General features: G+C 38.3%; 2 protein-coding genes across 5 annotated transcripts; one reads left to right on the forward strand and one right to left on the reverse strand.

The window, feature by feature from the left end:
- The first annotated feature begins 149 nt into the window (after positions 1–149).
- phrf1 (PHD and ring finger domains 1) lies at positions 150–15,537 on the forward strand. Of its 3 annotated transcripts, none has more exons than XM_015019763.1 (19): positions 150–227; positions 1,594–1,722; positions 1,825–1,944; positions 2,117–2,313; positions 2,404–2,487; positions 2,572–2,705; positions 2,810–2,901; positions 3,760–3,938; positions 4,191–4,323; positions 4,464–4,585; positions 4,711–4,904; positions 5,057–5,179; positions 5,841–5,995; positions 7,631–9,512; positions 10,005–11,176; positions 11,299–11,375; positions 13,220–13,360; positions 13,803–13,934; positions 14,053–15,537. In XM_015019763.1, the coding sequence occupies exons 2-19, from the start codon at positions 1,635–1,637 to the stop codon at positions 14,215–14,217; spliced, it is 5,190 nt and encodes a 1,729-aa protein (XP_014875249.1). In that variant the 5' UTR covers positions 150–227; positions 1,594–1,634; the 3' UTR covers positions 14,218–15,537. The 3 variants fall into 3 exon arrangements, with proteins under 3 accessions (XP_014875249.1, XP_014875250.1, XP_014875251.1); XM_015019764.1 differs by having other exon boundaries at positions 13,806–13,934; XM_015019765.1 differs by having other exon boundaries at positions 3,760–3,923.
- A 1,752-nt stretch (positions 15,538–17,289) lies between these two features.
- irf7 (interferon regulatory factor 7) lies at positions 17,290–20,767 on the reverse strand. 2 transcript variants are annotated; one of them, XM_015019767.1, is made up of 10 exons: positions 20,663–20,767; positions 20,281–20,434; positions 19,878–20,049; positions 19,690–19,790; positions 19,536–19,587; positions 19,341–19,445; positions 19,044–19,246; positions 18,283–18,484; positions 18,061–18,176; positions 17,290–17,982 (listed from the first exon to the last, which is right to left on the reverse strand). In XM_015019767.1, the coding sequence occupies exons 1-10, from the start codon at positions 20,668–20,670 to the stop codon at positions 17,776–17,778; spliced, it is 1,320 nt and encodes a 439-aa protein (XP_014875253.1). In that variant the 5' UTR covers positions 20,671–20,767; the 3' UTR covers positions 17,290–17,775. The 2 variants fall into 2 exon arrangements, with proteins under 2 accessions (XP_014875253.1, XP_014875252.1); XM_015019766.1 differs by having other exon boundaries at positions 19,341–19,448.
- Positions 20,768–22,163: the final 1,396 nt, after the last annotated feature.

The raw sequence follows: 22,163 nt of genomic DNA on the forward strand, positions 1-22,163 counted from the left end.
TTTTGAACTGTGTAACACTAAACTCAACCAACAGTTTTAGAGCCGCGGATGCAGCATCTCTTATGTTGATTCAGAAAACGAGGATCCTTTTAACGTGCACGGTCCCTTTAAGAATCCCATATGTCGAAGTTCACTCGGTAATTTCCGTCCTTACCCAGCCGGTGGTGTCACTCACCAACAGTGGAGACTTCAAACCTATATGAACATATCTTTCTCTACTAAATAGGGTAGGTTTAAAAATATAAATAAATGCTTCTGCGTGAAATTATAGGTGCATGAAAGCAGGCTTAATGTTACGCAAAACGCTCCACACAATGACTGGTTTTTGGATAGAGTGTAAGCGGGCTAGTGGTTTATGTTCGCTAATTTTAGCTACTCCGAGGCTAGCTGACAAGCTACACTGAAGCTAATTTTACTAGCTAGCGTCATTTCTTGGAAAAAAAAAGACTAATATGAAATTTGGGCATCCTTTTTGTCATGAGATAAACATTAAATATCAATATGCACATTTTCGCTGTATATTTATTTTATGTGAAAACTGCTGAAAAATACTATTGTGTCATGAATTTTGTTCTTTGTTTACAAATGTAGCATTTGCATAATGCTGCTGTTGGTTAGCCCTTAAACGTTAAGTAGTAACCTTCGGTAATAGTAATATTTAGAATGAAAAAGGTTACAATATTTGACTAGCTGATGACGAGGTAATACAAGTTAAACAGTAACTGGTGAGGAATTAGATTTTGAAAGCTTTTTGCAGTTTTGTTTTTAACTGTCATAAATAGGTGGAAAGACTTCAAATCAAAGAAAATGTCATAATCTTTTTGCAGGGCGATTTAAGATTAAAATTTAACTTTTGTTTTTGACGTTTTGTTTTCCTTTTGATGACCTTTCCTGTGTAAATACAGACGAATATATATATTTCTATTTATCTCTCAGTGGGAGTATTCTTAGATTTTTACCAGTATAATCATAAAAATAAAACATAACATGTAAAATACATACATGGTCTAGCTGAGACCAAAACACCAGACAGAAGAATTTTGTTTTCCGGTTTTGGAGAAAGCAAAAATGATAAAGCATTCAAATAGAAATTGAGCTTGCCGCAATTTATCATGCGATTAATTGATTTATTGTTTATTGTGACAGACCGTGATATGGGTCACTCTAAGTAGGGTTGCTGTCAGTGATATGATTCATCAATCATATCAAAGATGTGTACAATTGTTATTTAAACTGCTAGAGCTCACATTCTGTTTGATATCGGACATTTACAACATTTAACCAGTTACATGAATTCCTTTTAATAACTGAAGACAACATTTTAATCTCAACATCCACATGAGCCCACTATGAATATATCAGCCACATAGCTGAGGTGGATGTATGCCGCTCCCCCAGCTGAATATGAGCGGCTTATCAAGTGTATGTGCTGGTAGATTCTCCACTTGAAATGTTGTGTAACTCCACCTACCTCACTTCAAACCACTTGACTGTCCAATTCCGAAGTAGCATTGGGTCAGTTTCTCAAATTAGCATCAACATAGTAATGAAAAAAAAAAATCAACTTTGTTTTCATAATTTCTTCAATTTTAGACATCAGAGAAGTTCCTGTGCTGTTGTTTCGATGGTCAGCCATGGATGAAGACGACAGCCAAGATGAGCTGATTAACCGCAGTTCATCTCACAGCAAAGGAAAAAGAGCTGCTTTATGGGCCATCTCAGGTGAGTTCTTTAAATGAGTTTAACTTCAATTCATTTAATATTCCTTGAGGTTTTATATCTATTATTACTTCTTTAATTGAACTATCTCTATATGCATTATAGATGACTCAGATGATCTCAACGAGGAATCTGAAGAGGAAGACTCTGATAGTGGTGATGACGAAGAAGAACATACTGCAAACGGAGAAGACGATGAGGAGGAAGATAGTGAGGAAGAGGATGGTAATGGACACAGTGCTTGATCTTCTCTGTGGATATGGATGAGCTTTATGGCACGGCATACACACCCATGGTGTTTGAGGATTTTTCTTTCTGCTCAAGTTATTCCGTTGTATCCTCTGTTAATACAGTTTTTGCTATGCTGTAAAAAAAGAATGTTGTTCTTTTTTTCTAGATAATGAAGAGGAGGAAGATGCTAAGTCAGGGAAAGGAACCTTTGGGGGAAGTTCTGCTGACTTTGCAGAGATGAGCTCAGATGAGGACAGAGAAAAGTGTCCCATCTGCCTGAACTCATTCAGTAGCCAACCTGTTGCAACACCAGAGAACTGTGAGCACTACTTCTGTTTTGACTGCATCCTAGAATGGGCTAAGGTGAGTCTGAATTGGTTTCAACTCAGAGATAGAAAAAAAAGCATGCTAAAGAACATGACGTTTTAAAAATTAATTCACTCCCCCATTTAGAATGCAAACTCATGTCCTGTGGACCGCATTGTCTTTGACAACATATATCTGAGGAAATCTTATGGAGGAAAAGTAAAGAAAATTGTGAGTATGGCTCCTTGTACACAAACTTTGAAGAGTTAAATGACTGAGTATGATGTGGGCTAATTCCGTAAAGTGTGTGATCAGGTCACTGTTCAGAAGCCTGTGAAGGCAGGTCAGGAGGAAACGGTAGGCTTGGACCTGGAGGAGACCAACTGTGAGGTGTGTGGGGGCAGTGACCGTGAGGACCGACTTTTGCTCTGCGACGGCTGTGATGCGGGGTGAGATGAGGTTTTTACTGAAGCATAGAGTGTTCTCAGCTGGTTTTCATCTGCCCCTTTTAAAAATGAATTGTTAAGAGAGTTAAGTCTTACCTGTGTCCTAGGTATCACATGGAGTGCCTCACGCCTCCTCTTGATGCTGTTCCTGTTGAGGAATGGTTTTGTCCTGAGTGTGAGGCCAACAATCGCCAGTCAAGTAAGCCTTTAAGTTACCTCATGGTCACTTATTTTGCAAAAAGCAATTATAGCAGTTTGTGGAAATGCATACACCTTCCATAATTTCTTACTTTACTAGGAATAAGGGAAGTGATATATATTAGTCTTATACATCAGTCTGGGAATAGTTACAAGGCAAATTTTAAGGCTTTTGGGGCTTCAGAGAACCACAGTGAGAGCCATTATCCACCAGTGGTGGAAACATGGAACAGTGGTGAACTTTACCAGGAGTGGACGGCCGACCACAATTTCCTCAATTGATATTGGAGTAATGACAACTGGGGTAATTACCTGACTTTGACAGATGAGGTAAAGGCCTGATCTGGACTTTGACCTAGATCTGGACCTAGTCAAGTCATGCTTGACTAAGCAAGACCTTAAAAAGGCTGTTCATATACGAAAATCTACCAATGTGGTTGAATTAGAAAAAAAATTTCTAAAGATGAATGGGCCAAAATGATGGATATGTAGAAATTGGTGGAGGATCTGTCAGGGCTTGTCAGGGCTTATAGTGTTGCGATTTGTTTGAAATATCAGGAGATGCAAATCTGGGTCCTCTTTAATATTCTCTGATTTTACCCTTCAAGGTAGGAATAGACCTGCTATTCCTCCCTGATTGTGAAAGATGCTGTAAAATTGATATAGCACTTTGGGGGGAGGACATTTATATAACTTTAAAGCAGAAATATAGAGAATTTCCACATTTGATTATAATTATAATTTATAATAGAACACATTTTTAATTTCCATTGGTATGTTGAACAACATGACAGAGTTTGAAAGAAGGAAAAATTGTGAAGAGAGTTCATCAGTCTCTGTAAATGTGTGTTTTTTTTAGGAGGTTCAGCTGAGGAGATCAGTGACACAGACAGCCTTTTCTCTACTCCCCGTCCGGCTACCAGTAGGTCTCGAACTCACACCGCTGGTCCCACCAGGGCTATCGCCCGAACGCAACAGAGTGAGAGAGTTCGAGCCAACGTCAACCGACATCGCATAACCCAGGCACGCACGTCGCAGGTTTGGCATGACGCTTTTGTCTTGGCAAATATTCTAACCCCTGCAAAGCATTTGTGTGGTGTTAAACTGTAATGCACTTGTTGTGCTCTCATCTGGTTGAAACTAACTGGCGACTCCAGCTTAGTAAGTTCTGTGTTTGGATAAGATTCAATTAAAACATTTAAAGTTTAGTGCATGTACTGAAATTGGTTTTTGCACGACATCAGGCTTTGAAAGCATCGCAGCAGAGTAATGCAAACACACCTTTTGCAGTTGGCTCCAACATATCTGATTCAGTCGACTTGGCTAGATGAAACCATTAATGCCGTGGTTGCTGGACTCAACACCGCTGTGTATGTACGGGACATCACTCCTCGGGCGCCATCGAGTCGGAGACGCAAAACTGGTAAGTAAGTCAGTAAAGTCTCCAAGTGTCCAAGTCAATCAAGTCAGCAAAGTAGGCAAAATTTGAAGAAGAAAAGGTGTTGGACAGTTTTTTTGTTGTCATTGGTCGTAGACAATGATGAGCTTTGTTTGATTTGATAGGAAAACGTAGAAAGGTGAGAAGAAAGAAGACATCTACTAAGGGGAAAAATTGTCAAGCAGAAAAAACAGGAGTCAAAAGGAGAAAACGAAGAGCAAGGAAGAGCAAATCTAGGAAAAAAGCTGTAAGTGTTTCAACATCGGTATTGATTTGTTTCTCTTCATTTATAAAGCATAAGTAAAATTATTTCCCATGTCGACAATGTTTGATGTCTTTTTCTGAAGTTATATATGTTTTTTTCCCCATTAGATTGAAAGAAAGACAGCCACTCCAAGAAGCCGTATTGCCAATAATCTAGGAATTGTAAAGGATAAGAAGAGCTCTTCACTTCCAACAGTATACCGACCATCAGAGAACACTTTGAGTAGCATGCGTGCCGACATTGGAGCCGCATCACTCTCCATCTATGGAGATCCATTTGATCTGGACCCATTTGTTGACCAGTAAGAAGACATAGTACTGTTTTATCATGTAAAATGCTTTCTGTTTACTTGACAGTGCTAGGACTTGTTGTTACACAGCACACATGTGATGAGGCATTTTGGTTTAATACGTATATCATAATAATTTTGATGTATGGTCTTCGTTTGACCAGTGAAGAGGTTGAAGAGCAAGCCCAGGTTACATCGCTGTTGGAGGCAAAAAGGCGAGGGATCTCTCGGTCTGCTCTTCGCTCTCATCAGCCTGTGGCTCGTCCAGTCACTGCAGGCCTCTCCAGGTAGCACACAGTTTTTGTCTTTCGTAACTTTGAATTTTAGAGGTAACTCTGCATCTGCAGTTCCAGTTTAGTCCTCGGAAAAACACATTTCTATTCCTTTTGAGATGTGTTTTCTTTTGCTTGTTGTGAATGTGCTCCTTTGGCTTATCCTGTCAGTAGGTGGCAGTAGAACACCAAACTTAGCTAGACAAAACCCACAAATGGATATGCACTGATTTAAAATAAAAATACATTTTTACATTTTTTGTTGATTTTAATCAATGACCTAAGTTTAAGCCACAGTTTTAGATCGATTCATCTTATTCTAATCTAAGCTTCCTGGGCTGGAATTGATTTAGGTTCAGGTGCCTACTGCTGTTAGGACATTACCAAATCAGAATCCAGCTTCAGTGTTTTGTTATTTTATGACTGTTGACTATACAGATGATAAAAACAAAGAGCATTTCTGGTAAAAAATGGTTCTCAAAAACTGAGAAAACTATGAAATTTTGAATGGGAAAATTGATAGAAACACTGTAAAGTGGGAGGAGGTTGATCCGAGACACACAAAATAAGGTTTTTAAAAAAATATGTGTAACTATTACAATTTTTCGGCCGTTGGTCATTTCAATATGGATTTATCTGTATTTCTAATTGAATCTTATTTGTGGCGCTCTGCTAGGAGAGGTGTGAACGTCCCTCACTCTGCGGGTGTTGTGGAGGCTGCTCCTGTCCCTGATCTACTGGGAACCATCCTGTCTGGACAGAGCATGCTCCTGATGGACAGTTCTGATGTTGTCATTAGTCGAGATGGTTCTCTTAAAGCTTCAAAGCCAAGTAAGCGTGTCTTGCATGTTTCTAAAAACAGCAAAAATATAAATGCATTCTACCTGTTTATTTTGTAAAATATTTTCATCAAGACATATTTGAAAAGTATTTTCACAGTTTTTGTTTTCCACACAAGTTGGCCTGTCATGATAACAAATTTTGCTGGACGATAAATTGCGGCAGACGTTATTGCGATAAATGATAATATGGTTGTTTTGAGACCATTTATAAGTAGTACAACGGTAATGGCAAAATAAAAATGCAAGAAGATATTTTCAAAGATCAGTAAACTTTAAATTCTAATGAACATTTAACACTAGAACTGGAAGACATGTTAAATATCCAAGATAAATAAATCAAACAAAAAATAAAATGAATTTTGAAGTCTTTCTAAACAAAATTGTCCTTCAGAATAAGTGTTAGTTGAGACCAAAGCACCAAACTGAAGACTTTTATCATCCAGTTCTTGGTAGAAAGAGAGAAAAATGGAAATTATTGAATTTGCTTTAATCATGCGATTAATTGATTTATTGATTATTGTGACAGGCCTACACACAAACTAACATTTTAATACTAATGTGTTGTTTTCAGAGTTCAGATTAGGTTTTCATAAATCATTGGAGAAATATGCAGGCATAGTTTTAAACCTTTTCTGCTGTATATGGAATCCTCTGTCTTCCTAAAGTCTCCATATATTACAGCCAAGTACCTCCAGAATCCAACAGTGATAAAAAAATTCCTGAAACACTTGCCTCCATTTCTCTAACCAGCTGCCAGGCTATGTGTTCTACATTGACCATTGAAAATAGTTCACAAAACCCACGTTCTAAATTTGCCACTCAGCGTTCTGCAACATCGGCAGCATTTCTATTGCTATACACAGATGTTATCAATGCTGGATCTAAAATTGACACAGAACTAGACATGTAATTTTTTTAAAATTTTATGCTACTTTTTTGTTCATGTTGATGATGTCTGAATTCTGCAAGTGGCTTATTATGTTCTTGGGTGTCATCATCTTGTACAGATCTTTGGAATGTGGGTATGCGTTTATCTATTTGACAGATTCTGGTACTTTTTGTCTGAACTTAGCAGATCATTGATTTGCAGACAGAATAAAAATGATTTACTGGCTTCAATTCTGCATTTCCTGGAGCTTTCAGGATTAATTCATAAAACAGATTAGTTTTTCTTTGGAATGTCACTCCTGACTAAAACAAGAACATTTACCTATATTTCCAGTTCTGTCTTATTATATTTGACAATCTAAAATAAGAGCCTTCTTATATTTATTGCTGCAGTCAAAACACACCTAACAGCTATTTTGTGTTTTGATGTGTTTTAATTTTTTGTTGACCTTTTGATTTCTTTTTGTGGATTAGAGGAAAGAGGAAAATGTGTTATTTAGATTATTCAACAAATGAACGATTACACAGCCTTTGTGTTTGCCTATTGCACAAAATTGGTGAAGTTAATCACATTTAATCAAACATGACAATGTTTAATGATGTGCCTAAAATAACTTTTATTTTTGTCTTTAACCATCACAAAGAAACCCCGTCTTAAGTTTATGTTTTTATGTTCAAAAAACATAAACCATGTGTTTTTTTTTTTTGTTTTTTTTGTAAATATTTTCTTTTGCAGTGATCCAACCTACACCAAGCAGCAGGAACACCAGTAGTTCAAGTGATATCAGCGCCCTCAACAGTCCAGGGTGTTCGTACAATTTAGGAGACAACTCTGTATCTCTGCACCACAATGGGAGTCCATTAGGATCCTCACCTACCTCTGTGAATGGACTGTTGACACCAAGCTCATCTCATTTACCCTCCTTCATGCCCCCCTCTGCCAACCACTACCAACCGAGACCACATTCTGACTTAACCCCTGGAGTGAATCCAAGTTTGCCTCCTCGTGCAAACCGACCAGTAGCAGCCAATGGTATGAGAGCCCTAACAGAAACGCCTTCTTCATCTGCTCACCCCATCCAGGTTTCCAACTTTAGGGACAAAGGAACAACTCTGTCGCTGTCGCAACCTAAGAAAGCTCCCGTTAAACCCACGTGGGTAGATGTGTCTGTGCTTCCTCGCATACCGAAGATAAAAAGAGAGAACAGCAGTGTCACAAATGACAGTGCAGGTCATGGTGTCATTTCTGACAGTAGTAGAGGGAGTAGTAATTATGCTGGAGCTGACGATGGTTCTGGGTTGCCTAAAAGTGGCATGAACAGCCTTTCTGGGGACAAAGGAAGGCAACAGAGTGTTGATAAGCAGAAGGGCCACTCTGATGGCCATAAGAACAGGCCGGAAAGAGCCGGCTCATCATCGGCATTCTCAAATTCCTTTGCTTCCTCTTCCTCCACCACTCCTGCAAGCCAGACTCAGCATGCGTCATTTTCTTCATCTTCGTCTGTAAGTTTTCGCATCAATTCCAGTGGGAACTCCTGGCATGCCAGGCGGCTCAGCATAACGTCGTCCTCTTCATCCGGAAGCAACATAAAAGAACAGTGGAGGGAAAAAGAAGAGGAAGCAAAAAAGAAGCAAATGCACAAAGACAAGAAAACACTTCTGGCATCTTGTACAGTCACCAAGGAACAAGACAATATTTACGATCCTTTTAATCCCACGCTGTCTGATTCAAGTAGCTTGAGCGACGAAGATGAGCCCACAAGCCTGAACTTCAGCTCTCAACTTGGCACTAACAGAGGGAAACCTTCTACTTTAGGAAGGAACAAGGGTTCAGTGCCAAGACGTTGGGATGCAGTTCAGGTGAAAACTGAATCAGAGGAGACAGAGTTTTCACAGGAAATACCCAGGAGCTCGCAGCTTACTGTAACACCAGAAATAATATTTCCCGCAGATAGTATCAAAGTTGAAAAGAAATCTGATTTAGCCGAAGTTAAGCAGGAGAAGCAAAAGTTATTTATTGATACCATCATTAAAACAGAACCAAGTTCAGATGAATATGAAAGTTCTGATGACAGGGTTGTAAGTGAGAGTGAGGTAAAAAGTGAGAGTGCAGACACCACATCACTTTCTTATCAGCATGTTAAACACATAAAAGCGGAGGAAAATACTCAGCAGAACACTGGACTTTCTGCCGAAACTTCCAGTAGATCTCTTCTCAACTACAGGAATGATTCATCACCTTCCTGCTCGGGTTCCATCTCAAAGAAACAGAGGGAAGAGACTAAATCGGATGATTCACCAACCTGTTCCAGTACACTGACGGGAGACTTGGGCCATAGGAAGCAGACCTCTAAAATGTCAAAGGATCAACATCCCAGTAGCTCAGAGACAGACGGAGGCAGAAGAGAAGACCCTCACGCCTCGGATAAGGAAGGCAAAAAGAAGGAAAGGGAAAAAGGCAGAGAGAAAGACAGGAGCTCAAGGCGATCAAGGTCAAGAGAAAGAAGGAGAGCACACTCAACCTCTGACAGCTCCCAGCCCAACTCACCAGACAGAGCTTACAGGAAGAGGCGGCGGTCCCGATCGCGGTCCAGAGACAAGACAAGGAGGCGATCCAGGTGAGTGGAAAGCTGTTCAAGCTGTAGAGCACAGTGGCTGTCAAAAGTGAAGATGTTGCTGTTTCAAACTTTTGTGATACAAAATAAATTTGTACACCATGATAAATCACTTTAAAACTTTCCACATGAAATATTTGACAGTTATTATAAATAAATGTAAGTATACATTTGTCTGAATGACAAAAAAATAATATTCAGCTAAGAATAAAAAAACAAAACAAAATCAGACATTAAATTTGACTTCAGTCATAAGTAATAAGATACATATTAAGTTGGTTTTAATTATTATCAAATTGAAATAAGAAACACAAATTTGCTCAATTATTTGATGATATAATTTATCTCGCTCTCATTTTTAACATCACAAACACCGGGCATTATAACAGGGCACTGGTACATATTCGAAAGCCACTGGTGAGCTTTTGTTTGATCACTTTTTGTGTTTTAAATCTGTTATACATCACATGGGGATTTTGTCATTTTGTTCCGTAGATCTTGTTCGAGTTCTAGCAGCAGAGAGCGCTCAAAAATGAAGAAGAATAAAGGTAAGGAGCGAAATGAACACACAGAGAGAAGCAGAGTGTCCAAGGACAGGAGACGTGGTCGATCACGTTCCAAGTCAAGGTCCAAGTCACGGTCCAGATCCAGATCGAAGTCTAAGGATCGTAAGCGTCGCTTATCTCGTTCAAGATCTCGGTCTAGATCTAGGGAAAGGAGGAAAGATTGTGCCAGGCAACATACAACAGTCTCATCCAGAGACAAAGTGGATTCCAGAGCTAAAGATGGGAGACAAAGGACTAATACCAGCTCAAGAGAGCGAAGGAAAGATGAAGGATCGACCAGAAGTACAGACAAAACTTCAGCTTCACATGTTTCATCCTCGAAAGGAACAAATCTCCCACAGGAAAGAAAAAAGGAGAAGGAACTTGCACAAAGAAGCATAGAGAAGAACAAATGTGCTCGAGTGAAAAAACAAGAGTTGCCTTCCTGTTCTTTTGTTTCTCAGGTAAAAGATGAAGACAAAAACTTTGAAAGAAGAGATATCCCAGCTATAGAAATCCCAGTAGAATTAAAAAATAGAAAGGAAATCAAAAAAGAAAAACCGCAACCTGTGGATATGTTTGAAGATTGTCCTATTGGTAAAGAAATTAAAAGTGAAGGAAAGGATAAACCTTCCTCGTCAGTGTCCCAGAACGATGATGAGATAATGGAGGATCAGAACAAGACAGAGTTGTATGAAACAACCCTAATCAAATCTGAGGCAAGTCCCACACAGGACTGCCCCTCACAGCCTGCCTCCTCACCTCCTACCCTGTCCACTGAAGACCCCCTCCATGACTCAGTATGTCAGTTTCAGCTAAGCTCATTAGAGTCTGACAAACAACAAAACACAGCTGGGGCGGCGGACCCTATAAAACCGGAACCTCCAGAGTCTGACGATGATTTTAATGTGGATGTAATGCTGGACAATCTCGATCACGTCAAATCGGAGCCTGGAGAGGGTAGCGGTGCACGCGCTGAAGAGGAGAAAGAAGCTGTGGAGGAGAAGGAAGAGGGGGAGCCGACGTCAGCAGCAGCGGGATCAAAGTCCAAGACTCAAGTGAAGCGCGTCACCTGGAACATACAGGAGCCAGAGGGGCCTCAGCCAGAGAAATCTCCAAGCAGTAAGTGTTGGCATCAGATTCTTTCACTTCATTTTCATTCATATTTTTTATAATGTGAGTGAAAGTTTAGAGATTTGTTCTCTATTTCAATTTTCGGCCTCATGTTTGTTTTACTTCCACAGAGCTAGCGCTGTATAAGTTGAAGCTGAAGCAGGAAGGATCTCGCAAACCCCCTTTGCCTGTCCAGGCATCCACTCAGGTCAGAACGAGCTGTTTCATAGCGTTTGTTTGCTTTTCAGCATGCATTTTATTAAAAGTGTGTGCAATGTAATTTTAGTGATGGCATGCAGGTGGCAGTGTGTACCTCAAGGCTGACTCTGGAAAAAGTCACATGGCTGAAACTGAAACTGATTCTGAAGCATTTTCAGATGAAACAAAACTAGATCTTTGTCTCTACAAACCTTTCACCACTGATTTAAAACACTGCTGTTATGGTCTTGTTTTGATGCTTGTTAATGAATGTCAGATTGTGTCCCCACACATGATAAATAATTTGTACAAATACACAATGTCTTTACACTATAAAGTAACAATAGAAACAGCAAATTCAGACCATCTGTACAAAAATTATCCTGCAATGCAAAGGTATGTTCTCTTAAAACAAATGTTACTATGAAGTTCAATTAAGTGCAAATTGCTTACAAACCTCCTGGCCATTGTAATAAAGTTATTAACATTCTTAAAGTCAGTAATATCTGTCAATCTATAAAAGATTATAAAACCACTTCAATAGCCTTAGGTTTTATTATTATTATTCTATTCTTGGGTTCTATTATCCATTATATTATAATGGATAATAGAACGTCTACAAAGTGTTTGCCTCTTTTCTAATTTGCAATTTAGTTGCACAATTGTCACATCTCAGTATTTCAGAACATCAAACCAATTTAAATATTAGCCAAAGACAACACAAGTAAAGATCAAATGCAGTTTTCAAATGGAAACAAAATAAATAAAAACCTACACAGTCCTGTGTGAGAGAGATTTCAACCAACACCTAATAATTTGCTGAGCCACCATTAGCAGCAATAACAGATATCAATAGCTTGCAAAGAGTCTTTAGCAGCGCTGTGGAGGAAATTTGGCCGATTGCAGAATTATTCCAATGCAGCTGTAATGACCATAATGTCTCCATTACGGTTCATTGTAGTCGTGAATATTGACAGGACCCTGGGCTGCCATCGTTGCTCCAGTGATGTTGTTTGCAGCTACAGCAATGGAAAATCTCCAAGTTATGAGTTTGATGAACTCAAATAAACCCAAATATTATTGTTGGTCCAAACATAATGAAAACAGTCTAGATTAGCAGATGATTTTTGCTTTGCACAAAAAATGTAAACCAATATCCACTTATGAACTTTATTTAAAAGAAAATTATAATCGCAGAATACAATGCATAACACACCAGACTAATATGTAGATCCGATGTAAACCGATCAGCACTAAACTTTAACTCTGACAGAGTTGGAGCTGAATCATTTCTCCTTCGTTGCTGCCTGTTCCCCAGACAGACGAGCGTCTTACAGAGCTATAAGATCATGGTCATTCCCCTCCCAAAGTTCATTCATGTGTTCCAGACGCTTCTTGTGATTAAACTCCCATCCTGTGGGATGACTGCAAACAGGCCGTTCATGCTCAAATCCTCCCCTTTTGATGAATTCAAACAGTTGTGTAAAGAACAAAGGGGCAAAGCAATACTACTACAAACTCTTGATGGCACTAATTTCCACCAAGTATTTGAGCAACACAAGGAGTTGCTGTGTTTAGTTTGGCAGGAATCATTTTTCACTGTAATGCAGGAGGCTTTAGATAGCAGTTTGTCTTTATAAATAAAATCATCGTTGAAAACCATTTTGTATTTTGTACATATTATTGACTGACGCTAAAAGGCATTTGATCTGAGACATTTAGATGCACCAAAAAAAAAAACAAAAAAAACCCCAGAAGGAACATATAAGGGGGAATAACTTTGAATGGTTCTGTGCAGGACTTTCCTTTTTGATTTTGCATATTAGGTTAAATTAATAATTCATACTTTTACAGAGCACTGTGTGTGACTCCTCAAAGAAAAGTGTTGCTGGTTTACTGACTGCTAATTCCAGCTCGGGAGGCCTCAACCCTGCGGAGTTACCAACCACTGAGCAAAGAGAACCAGAAGAAGGGGATTTGTCAAGGAAAGACAAGGTGAAAATGGCATTTATTCATTTTAGCTCTCAAATAAGGTTATTAAAGAGACATACAATTTTTTTATTCACTTTGATTTTTTTTGTCCTTGTTAAGCACATTTACTTTAACTTTTTTTCTCAACATAATTTTATTAAGTTTGTTTTCTATTAAAAAAATGCAAAAAAAAGAAAAAAAACACCTGACCCAGCTAGCAAAAATGAGCAAAAAATTTACTGTACAAGGAAGTTAAGACATTTCTTCTTCCTGATGCCGATCACTACTGAGCTGGATGTGTCCCGTTGGTGCAACAGGCACTTCACTGAGTCAAAGAATTGAATGATACTATTTAGATTGTGATCAGTAGCTCAAGGAGCTGATATTACCAGCCTAGTAAACTGAAATAAATCTAAAAACGTCTGAGGATTAGGTTGTAACATGAGCAATGCTTTATTCCTACCAGCAGTATCTGAAAAAGCTGCACATGCAGGAGAGAGCTGTTGAAGAAGTGAAGTTAGCCATCAAGCCTTTTTATCAAAGGAGAGACATCAACAAAGACGAGTACAAAGAGATTCTGCGTAAAGCTGTTCAAAAGGTGAGTCAAAGATAAATGTAAAACTCCTTTTGAAAAAATACTTTGTAATTCAATATAATTAACTCTAGTTTTTTTTTAAGGGATTCTTATACAATTATCTTTTATTTCTGGTCACCAGGTGTGCCACAGCAAAAGTGGGGAAATCAACCCAGTGAAAGTGGGAAATCTGATCAAGGCGTATGTGGAAAAATACAAACATGCAAGGAAACATAAAAAAGGAGACGATTCAGCAAAGGTACCTGAGGATCAGAGTGAGCCAATAAAATTATCTGACAGTCCATAAGGAACCATAAACGCTCATGGACACTCACATCCCCAGCTTTGTGTTCTATATCTCAAGCAACCCCAAAAGAGTAAACTGAAATGAATACTCAGTTATGGAATAGTTTCTTAAATGTTTGCTTAATGTATGTATTACGTTCTTTAAAGGTGACTTGAATTAACTTGAATTACCCATTTGGGTCTTCATCTTGGGTCGTCTCTGACTGCAAGTGATTTTGTGTTGTGCAGCTGAGAAACATTAAAATGGAACATTATTCAGTTTTGCCTTTAAGAGGCAAAACTTCAAGACCATCCCATGGAAATATAAATCAGGTAGCCTTCTCCTTAATCTGCCATTTCACTCTGAGGATCCAGAGTTTTTTTTTGGCTTCATGTTGTCTATGGGTGTTGTTTTTTTTTTCTATACAGAAAATGAGTTATTTATAAGTGGCAAAGCTAAATGTCTATCTTCAAGTGGTGAAATTATGCAGCTAGTGCATATTCATGACATTTGTCATATTACGGAAAGACACTAATATGCAATTTTGTAGAAGATTAAATGACCTGAATCTCGAAAGGATTTGAGATTCAGTTGTAAATAGTTGAGTTTTGATATAAATACCCAAGGGATTCTTCCATCCGTTTTACCTGTTGTGAATAATTGCCGTCTTTGAATGTTTTCTTTTTTTCTTTTTTAAATAGAGGATATTTATGTTTTGTAATTGAAAGCCGGTGTTGTGTCTTCCACGTCTAACTCTACTAAATGTAGTTGAATCAAGGAAAACTGTATACAAGGTTTGTAACATTTGTTCATTTTTTATTTTTGGTGGGTTTGGAGGCCGTAGAGGGTAGCACCAGGTTTACGGTTTGTTTCAGTCCGTAACAGAAATATAGGAAATCAGTTTTTAGAGTCAGTTTTTTTTGTCATCAGTTGTAATAAAAAGAACAATTTCTTTGAATAAACAATACTTCATTTGTCTATTTATTTTAATTTTTAACTAGTTCACAGCATTTTCACAGGGCATAGTATGGATGTAATAGTTAGAGCGACTATTTCAACCTAACGTTTCTTTCTACATGTTTGTCCACTTTTTATCTAAGCCTACTGCTTTCATGTCTTGTATTTCCTTTAATATCTTTGTTTCATTTGGAGCTGTTTGTGCTCTGTGTTCAGTAATTATTGACTAAGTTTATTGGCATTGATGTATTTGTTGGTGAGGTCAGCTTATACACCTTCGCACATGTTGTAAATATTTGTCACTAGAGGTGCAGCTGAAGTACACATGCCTTTTGCTAGCAACATTAAGGTTTTAACCCTCCTGCAGCAGATAAAGGCTTACTGCATTTGTTCTACACTTAGTTTATCTCAGTCTTAACTTTGCTTTTTCTTTTTAAAATATTCACAGCAAAACACATTTTGAATTGTTGCATCTACTGTTCATTACTTGCTTACTGTAAAGGTTTACTGGCTGGGTTGTTGGACTTTGTTTTTACAACCTGTGTATATAGGCTTCATAAAGCCAGGGACCGGGAGTATGGAAGATGCTAAAAGAAAAGGTGCTCCTCCTTATCTGAATGTTTTTGATTTCAGGCTGTGTGATTTTCAAATGGGACACAAATAAAACTGTGTAATTTAATTAATTGCCATTTTTTTTTCTTTTTTTTTTTTTCTTCATTTTAAGTTCCAGTACCTGCTCACAGTGCATGCCATGTTATTACTGCTGGTCATATTATTGTGGTCTGAAGCAGTACTATCAGAAGATGCCAACACTTTGTCCCATTTTATATTTTGCTCCTCATTCTTAGAGCGAGGGGTAGGGCATCCTAAGTGCTTCTGTGGTGCAGAGTGGCTTTCTATCCCTTAAAAAACACCTACATTTGCAAATGAATCTATAAAGGTTAATATTTATCCAGTTTGCACATTTTTACTGGCATAACCACCGTTTTACAGTGTAGATTCAACTACTGTGATATATAGAGTTATATAGCTTAAAATTCATTTTAAACTATGAAGGAAAAGACCAAAAGTTGCATCTGAACCAAAGACTCAGAGCCATCTTTGGTCTATCAGAATCAGTACCTGAACTGAACCAGTACCACATCTGAACAAGATAAAGTGACCTCACTACGTCAGATACAGGTCTTCCTGTTGCTCTGGTGTTTTCCTCACCTCAGTCTCTCTCAACTTCAGAGATGGTCGAGTCTCTAGACAAAACGTTTTTGACCTGCCAAATGCAGGAGCAGAGGCACAAAATCCTGCTCAAACTTTACACAAAAACAGATTAACATTAGATTGTAGATGCAAGCAACAAAAACACTTAAATGAATTTTGAAAGTTTGAACATCATTTCCTGGCCTATGATGGCCACATTTTTTTTTTTTTTTTTTTTTTTTTTTTTTTGAGTGTTTCTATGAACTTTTGTTTATGTCCACAATCTCAGCTCCTTGTAAAAGAGTCATTCTGGGATATTATGTTTGACACCCACAGAAAGATTAATGATTCTTAATTAGTTTTATACACTCCTTTAAGACATTAGAGAGACTCCTCTGAAGTTCCAAAAATATCCTATGTCTATTAACTTTAGTCATAACTGAACAGTTAATCTCTGGAACTTCTCTCCCCTCACTTCAGGACGTCTACATCATCTGGGTCACGAAGACAGAGAGCTAAAAACATCGTCAGAACCAGAACTCTCACACAACACCCCTTGCTCTCACTTCTGCCTTCTGGCAGGCATTACAGAAGTGTGAAAGCAACAACTGACAGATTGAAAAACAACTTTTATCTCCAGGCCATCAGGCTTTTCAATGCTTTGTTCTTTAAGGTTTTTGGTAGTTGTTAATGCATGCAACTATTTTTATTTATTTTTTTTTTTGTGTGTGACTTTTTTGAAGTTGTGTTGAAGGGAGTTTGTGAAGTACACATTTCATTGTCCAGTTTTTTTTTTCTGGACATAAAAAGTTATTTCTAGAATTATTTTAAGATTGCCCATTTCAACATTTAATTATTTAAAACATGCAAACATTTAGAGTTGAAAATCATTATTGTCAAGTTTGACTGAACTCTATGTACTTTAACAAAGAAAACCACAGATTCTTGGCAGTTTTTTTTATTTTACCATTTGAAAACTTAATATAGTCTCAGTTAAATACAGAAAAAATAATAATCTAATATTTACATTTTACATAGTTTATAAGCTCTGTGGGGTAGAACTGCATTGGAATTGCGTTTAGGCTTATGATTTGCTACTTGTAAGCACTTAAGAGACAAACATTTATCACAGAGGTAATAAAACAGACATGATCATAGCTTATCTAAAAACCAATATAACATTTTTTTCTGAAATTGGACACTGAAAAACAAATTAGCATATATGTAAAAAGATAATCTTAAATGTGCAGTAATTGTGTAAAGGTTTGTTTTGTAACTTTCTGCTTTTGTAGTGGTTTAAGTGTCTTTTTCAATGGTGCAAACAACAAATGAAAAGGAGATGAGCTGTGTTTAATCTTGCCTTAATTGTAAATGGTCAGTTAACTTTCTGCACTTCAACTTACTCAGCAGTTATCATTTGACAAGAGATCAGTGAGAAATCAAGTTTCCAGTCTGATCAATGAAAGGCACACCGATGTTTAGTTGCTCTTCAGCTCCTGGCAGAGAAAACACAGAGCTGATGAGGTCAAAGAGGCTGTTGTGTGAAATCTGCAGGCTGATGCTGGCGCTGTGAAGAGATGAAGCCCCCTCCATCTGGGCCATGTCATGAAAATATCGACAAATTAGAGGCACCACCTGTAGGCGTAAAGGATGAACATTAAATCGCTTTACTGACTGAAGAAGGAGCAAACAAAGTGAGCGGTAAAGTCTTACTTTCACGACGACAAGCTTCTTTTCCAGTGGTTTTCCCTCCGGAAACTTCTCTCCGAAGCACATGTTGATGGTGTATTCGGGAGAGCGGCCATTGTTCTCCTTGAAATGTTTAAGCTCTAAAAACACACACAGGAAGAAGATGGGTTTAAGTAGGTGCTTACTTAATGAAGACCAACAGAAATGAGAAATGTAATTCAAAAGGAATGGAAAGTTCAAACCAACCATTAACATATTTGTCAAAACTGAGGAGCTCCACCACTGTGTTTTTGGGCAATTTTTGGGGGTTTGGATGAGCTACGTTGGGGTCGCTGGTGCTGGCAAACACGTGGCAGTTGTCATGCCTCCTGGCATAGATACCGTTCTCCTGTACCTCCAAGAGCAGGCCTCGCTGGATGCTGCTCAGGATGCGGTTGGTGTATTCAATCTGGGGCACAGAAAGACGTAATCAGAACAACAGATTCTTTATACCACGTTTGTCCTCACTGCGTGTTCTAGCCTTCCCTCATTGAGATTGAAGAAAACCAGGCACATAACACAGATACAAAAGGGAAATTCAAAAGAAACCCTGGCTCTTGCGGTTTTTCAGCAGTTGGAGCTCTTTGAGTTCCTTCAAATCCAGGAATCTTTTTTGCATTTGAAATTTCCTTGATTTCTGTGACTATTACCATTTTAAAACACAGAAGTTCAACACAAAGTATTTGAAGACGCTGTCCAAGGAAAATGTTCTCTTTAACTAATCACATCAAATGTGGCATCCAATTTAAAATGACCAGATTTCCATTCCAGTTTGTCTTGTTTAAAAAAAGTCTGCCTTCGTTTCAAACCAATGCTTAGCAAAACTAAATCAAAACTCTTACACAATGGTTTGAATGAACATTGGACTAATCTTATTTCCTTGTACGTACGAAAGAGTAAAGCGTGGATACAAAATCATGGAAAATTGACTCAGAGCCCATCCAATGTCAGTGAATATAAAGAATTACCTGTTTTTGGTCCAGCAGGCCCTCAGTGGAAGGAAAGCAGAGTTGAGAGGCATTGAACTTGGGGTCCTCACTGTGGTAGTGGAGCTGAAGACGGTTGGTGTGCAGCGTCGTCTTCAGCATTTCCTTCTTCCTGTAATGGATGGAGATCTCCAGATCGTACAGACTGGGCTGCTGAGGTGAACTGAGGACCGGAGAAGCATTTACTGTTTGGAATATGAAGAGATAAAATTAGTAAGGGTCACACTGCAAATGTTTATGCTATTATAAACATTTTTTAGTCTCTTTTATCAAGCATACCTTGATTGTAGGCCATCTGATCGGCTGGTAAATATTGCGGAAGGTTCTCAGTTGCAGTAGGATAACCGAGAACAGGATTATTATGCCGTGTCCACAACTGCTCTTCTGTTTAGAATGAAAGATTGTTTAAGATTGTTTACTTAATCCTCAACACCTCTGACAAATGTAATATTGTCTTTTACATACAAGTTTTACCTGCTGATTGGTTGCCAAGATCCAGGGCCATGAAGTCCTGATGCAGATTGTGCTAAGTGGGGAGAACAAAATATTATGTTACCATTTAAGCACCACCCTGTCTTTGAATATTTAACTTCACAGAAGTGAAAGTGCACTTAAGGTAATCCTGTACCTCATTTCCTGCAGGAAAATACTCAGTGGTTGGGCTGAATATATCTGGAGTCATGTCAGATTCCTCCTGGGAATCTTGCATTGGCAAACCTTCATAGTTGCCTGCAGTTAAAGAAAAAAGACAATCCCGCTGAGTTTTGTCTTAAACAAAGGTTCTCCACATAAAGCTAAGGTCAAATAGCTACTCACTGTCAGTGTTCATAATCTCATAGATTTTATGAGGGTCATCTTGATTCTTGGAATTATCTGTGACCATCTTGAAGCGCTGAGACAGGTTGTTAAGAGCACAGCGGAAGTTGGTTTTCCATCTGGCCTTGTCATTGGGGAACTCGTTGATTTTCCCACTTGCCACTGCCCAGGCCTGTGGACACACACATCCAAAGCATCAGACACAGAGCAGGAATTCTCTTGACATTGTAGATAAAAACAGCTTTTTAAGTCTGGACTTAAAAAGCTGGGCTAAATATGTCAATATATTTACACACATTAATTATACCTTTATCTATCTGTATGTGTATGTACATACATGTATGTGTACGTCTTACTATATAGATACCAGAGTCAAAAAAATACTTAAGCTGCTGAAACATACCCGGAATATTTTACTATCCTCATCGTTGCAGTCTTTCCTGGAGTTGTGCTTCCACGGCACTCTGAATCTGTTTTGATCCACGTAGCACAGCCCCACGTACTGGCCGGTCTCCACTTGCTCGATGAGCCAACTGGCAAACTGAGGCTTGGGTGGACTGTGAGGAAACACGACAGATTCGTATTGTTCAGAGAAGCAACTTAACAAAAGGCGCCAACACATGGAAGTGAGAGAATATGAAGAGAAAGCAATATGCAAGTACATTTATCATGAACTCTGTGCGTTAAAAAAAACATTACTACTTCGAAATACCCAGTAAATAAACCAGCTCAAAATAAATAAAATAGCAAATGCCCAGAGCAGAAAAGCAGATGTTTCATCATACCTTTGCATTGTGCCGCAGATATATTAATATTGCTGTACAGTACTACCAGATGTACTAGTTTGTCTCGGTAATTTTGCAAGTTTTATACACCCACATCTATGACGTGATGTGGACCAGGGGTTTTGTTATATGGCAGGCCATTTTAACATAAAATCGGTTTCGTCTGCCATTAATTAAATTCTAGATGTATAAAACTGCAGTTCGACTAGACGCAACTACATTTTGACTATCCTGAATGGTAAGTTAAGATATTTACATTTACATTATGACTAGTGTGAATAACGATTAGCGACATTTTCAACTACATTTTGACAAGTTAAAATTCCTTTCAAGATATCTCAAATGACATCACTCATTTCACGTCACACACCTTTATTTACATTTGATCTCAAACGTAATTTTTTAAGAATTGCAAGGTCGACCCCTTCTGCTGCCAATGAGCTGTCCAAACAGTTGCCTGCAGAATTGTGGGTGCACTTGTCAGAAAAATGCCTTCACACACTGGAAGACTGCTTCAGAAATCTGCAAAGATTTTCTTGTTTAGTCACTTGCGACAAACACAATGCACTTAAAAAAAGGTTTTGAAAAGCTAAAAGTAAATTGAAGCCTCCATACAAATCAACAGTAAATCTCATGTCAATTATAATAGTCAGAATGTCGTTAAGAGATATCTTAATTTACTAATATGTATGGTCACTCATAAGAAAATTTCACATATCTTGAACGTGAGTGTGGTGAAATCGATTTTATGTTAAAACGGCTTGCCATAAACTCCTCCTTTTAAGGGAGTGGCATCCACTCAGAAGTGGAGACACACCGGATGCGGAACAGCCTGAGCTCCCTGCTTCATAGGAAACTGAAAGTTTTCTTGCTGATCGTGTTTCATCACGTTCAGGGATTGCCTTGCGTCATCTATTTTTTTCATCACCACACATCCCAGAATATGCTCTTTGTCCTGTCTTTTTCAACCATTAAATTACAGCGCCACTGGAATTTACTTTATCTTGAATTGCACTGGAATTTACAGGGTTTTAATTTTTAAGATTGGAGGACCGAGTGTTGTATTTGTTTTGAGTTTCAACTATAAGACTTGATTCCTTACATAAAATCATGTGAAAATCCGAGTTAAAACATTTAGCTGGACTATGTAATATTAATTTAAAGGCACATTTGATGCAGGATTGTGATCCCTCAGTAAAAAAATCAAGTTTCAGGTGAAAGCTTTAAGAAGAAGCTTTACCTTCACAGACCAGGGACCAGGTGTACCTTTAGATCCTTGCTAAATTGGTGTGCCACGAAACCACCCAGTTCCACAGAATTCAGACAACTCATTTAAACATTCATGTGGTCTTGACACTTTCAGTATCTGAATCATGCAGGTGTGAACTTGTCATGAGACTGAATCAGAGAGAGGGAGTTGTTTTTAGACAAATGGTATGAAAAACCAGCTGGTTTTGCTCCTTGATTCAAACTGGACACCACTTCCTCTTTCCAAGATTAG

Source organism: Poecilia latipinna, unplaced genomic scaffold, assembly GCF_001443285.1.
Source record: "Poecilia latipinna isolate Pla-1442-1.1 unplaced genomic scaffold, P_latipinna-1.0 Scaffold2478, whole genome shotgun sequence".
Classification (NCBI taxonomy): Eukaryota; Metazoa; Chordata; class Actinopteri; order Cyprinodontiformes; family Poeciliidae; genus Poecilia; species Poecilia latipinna.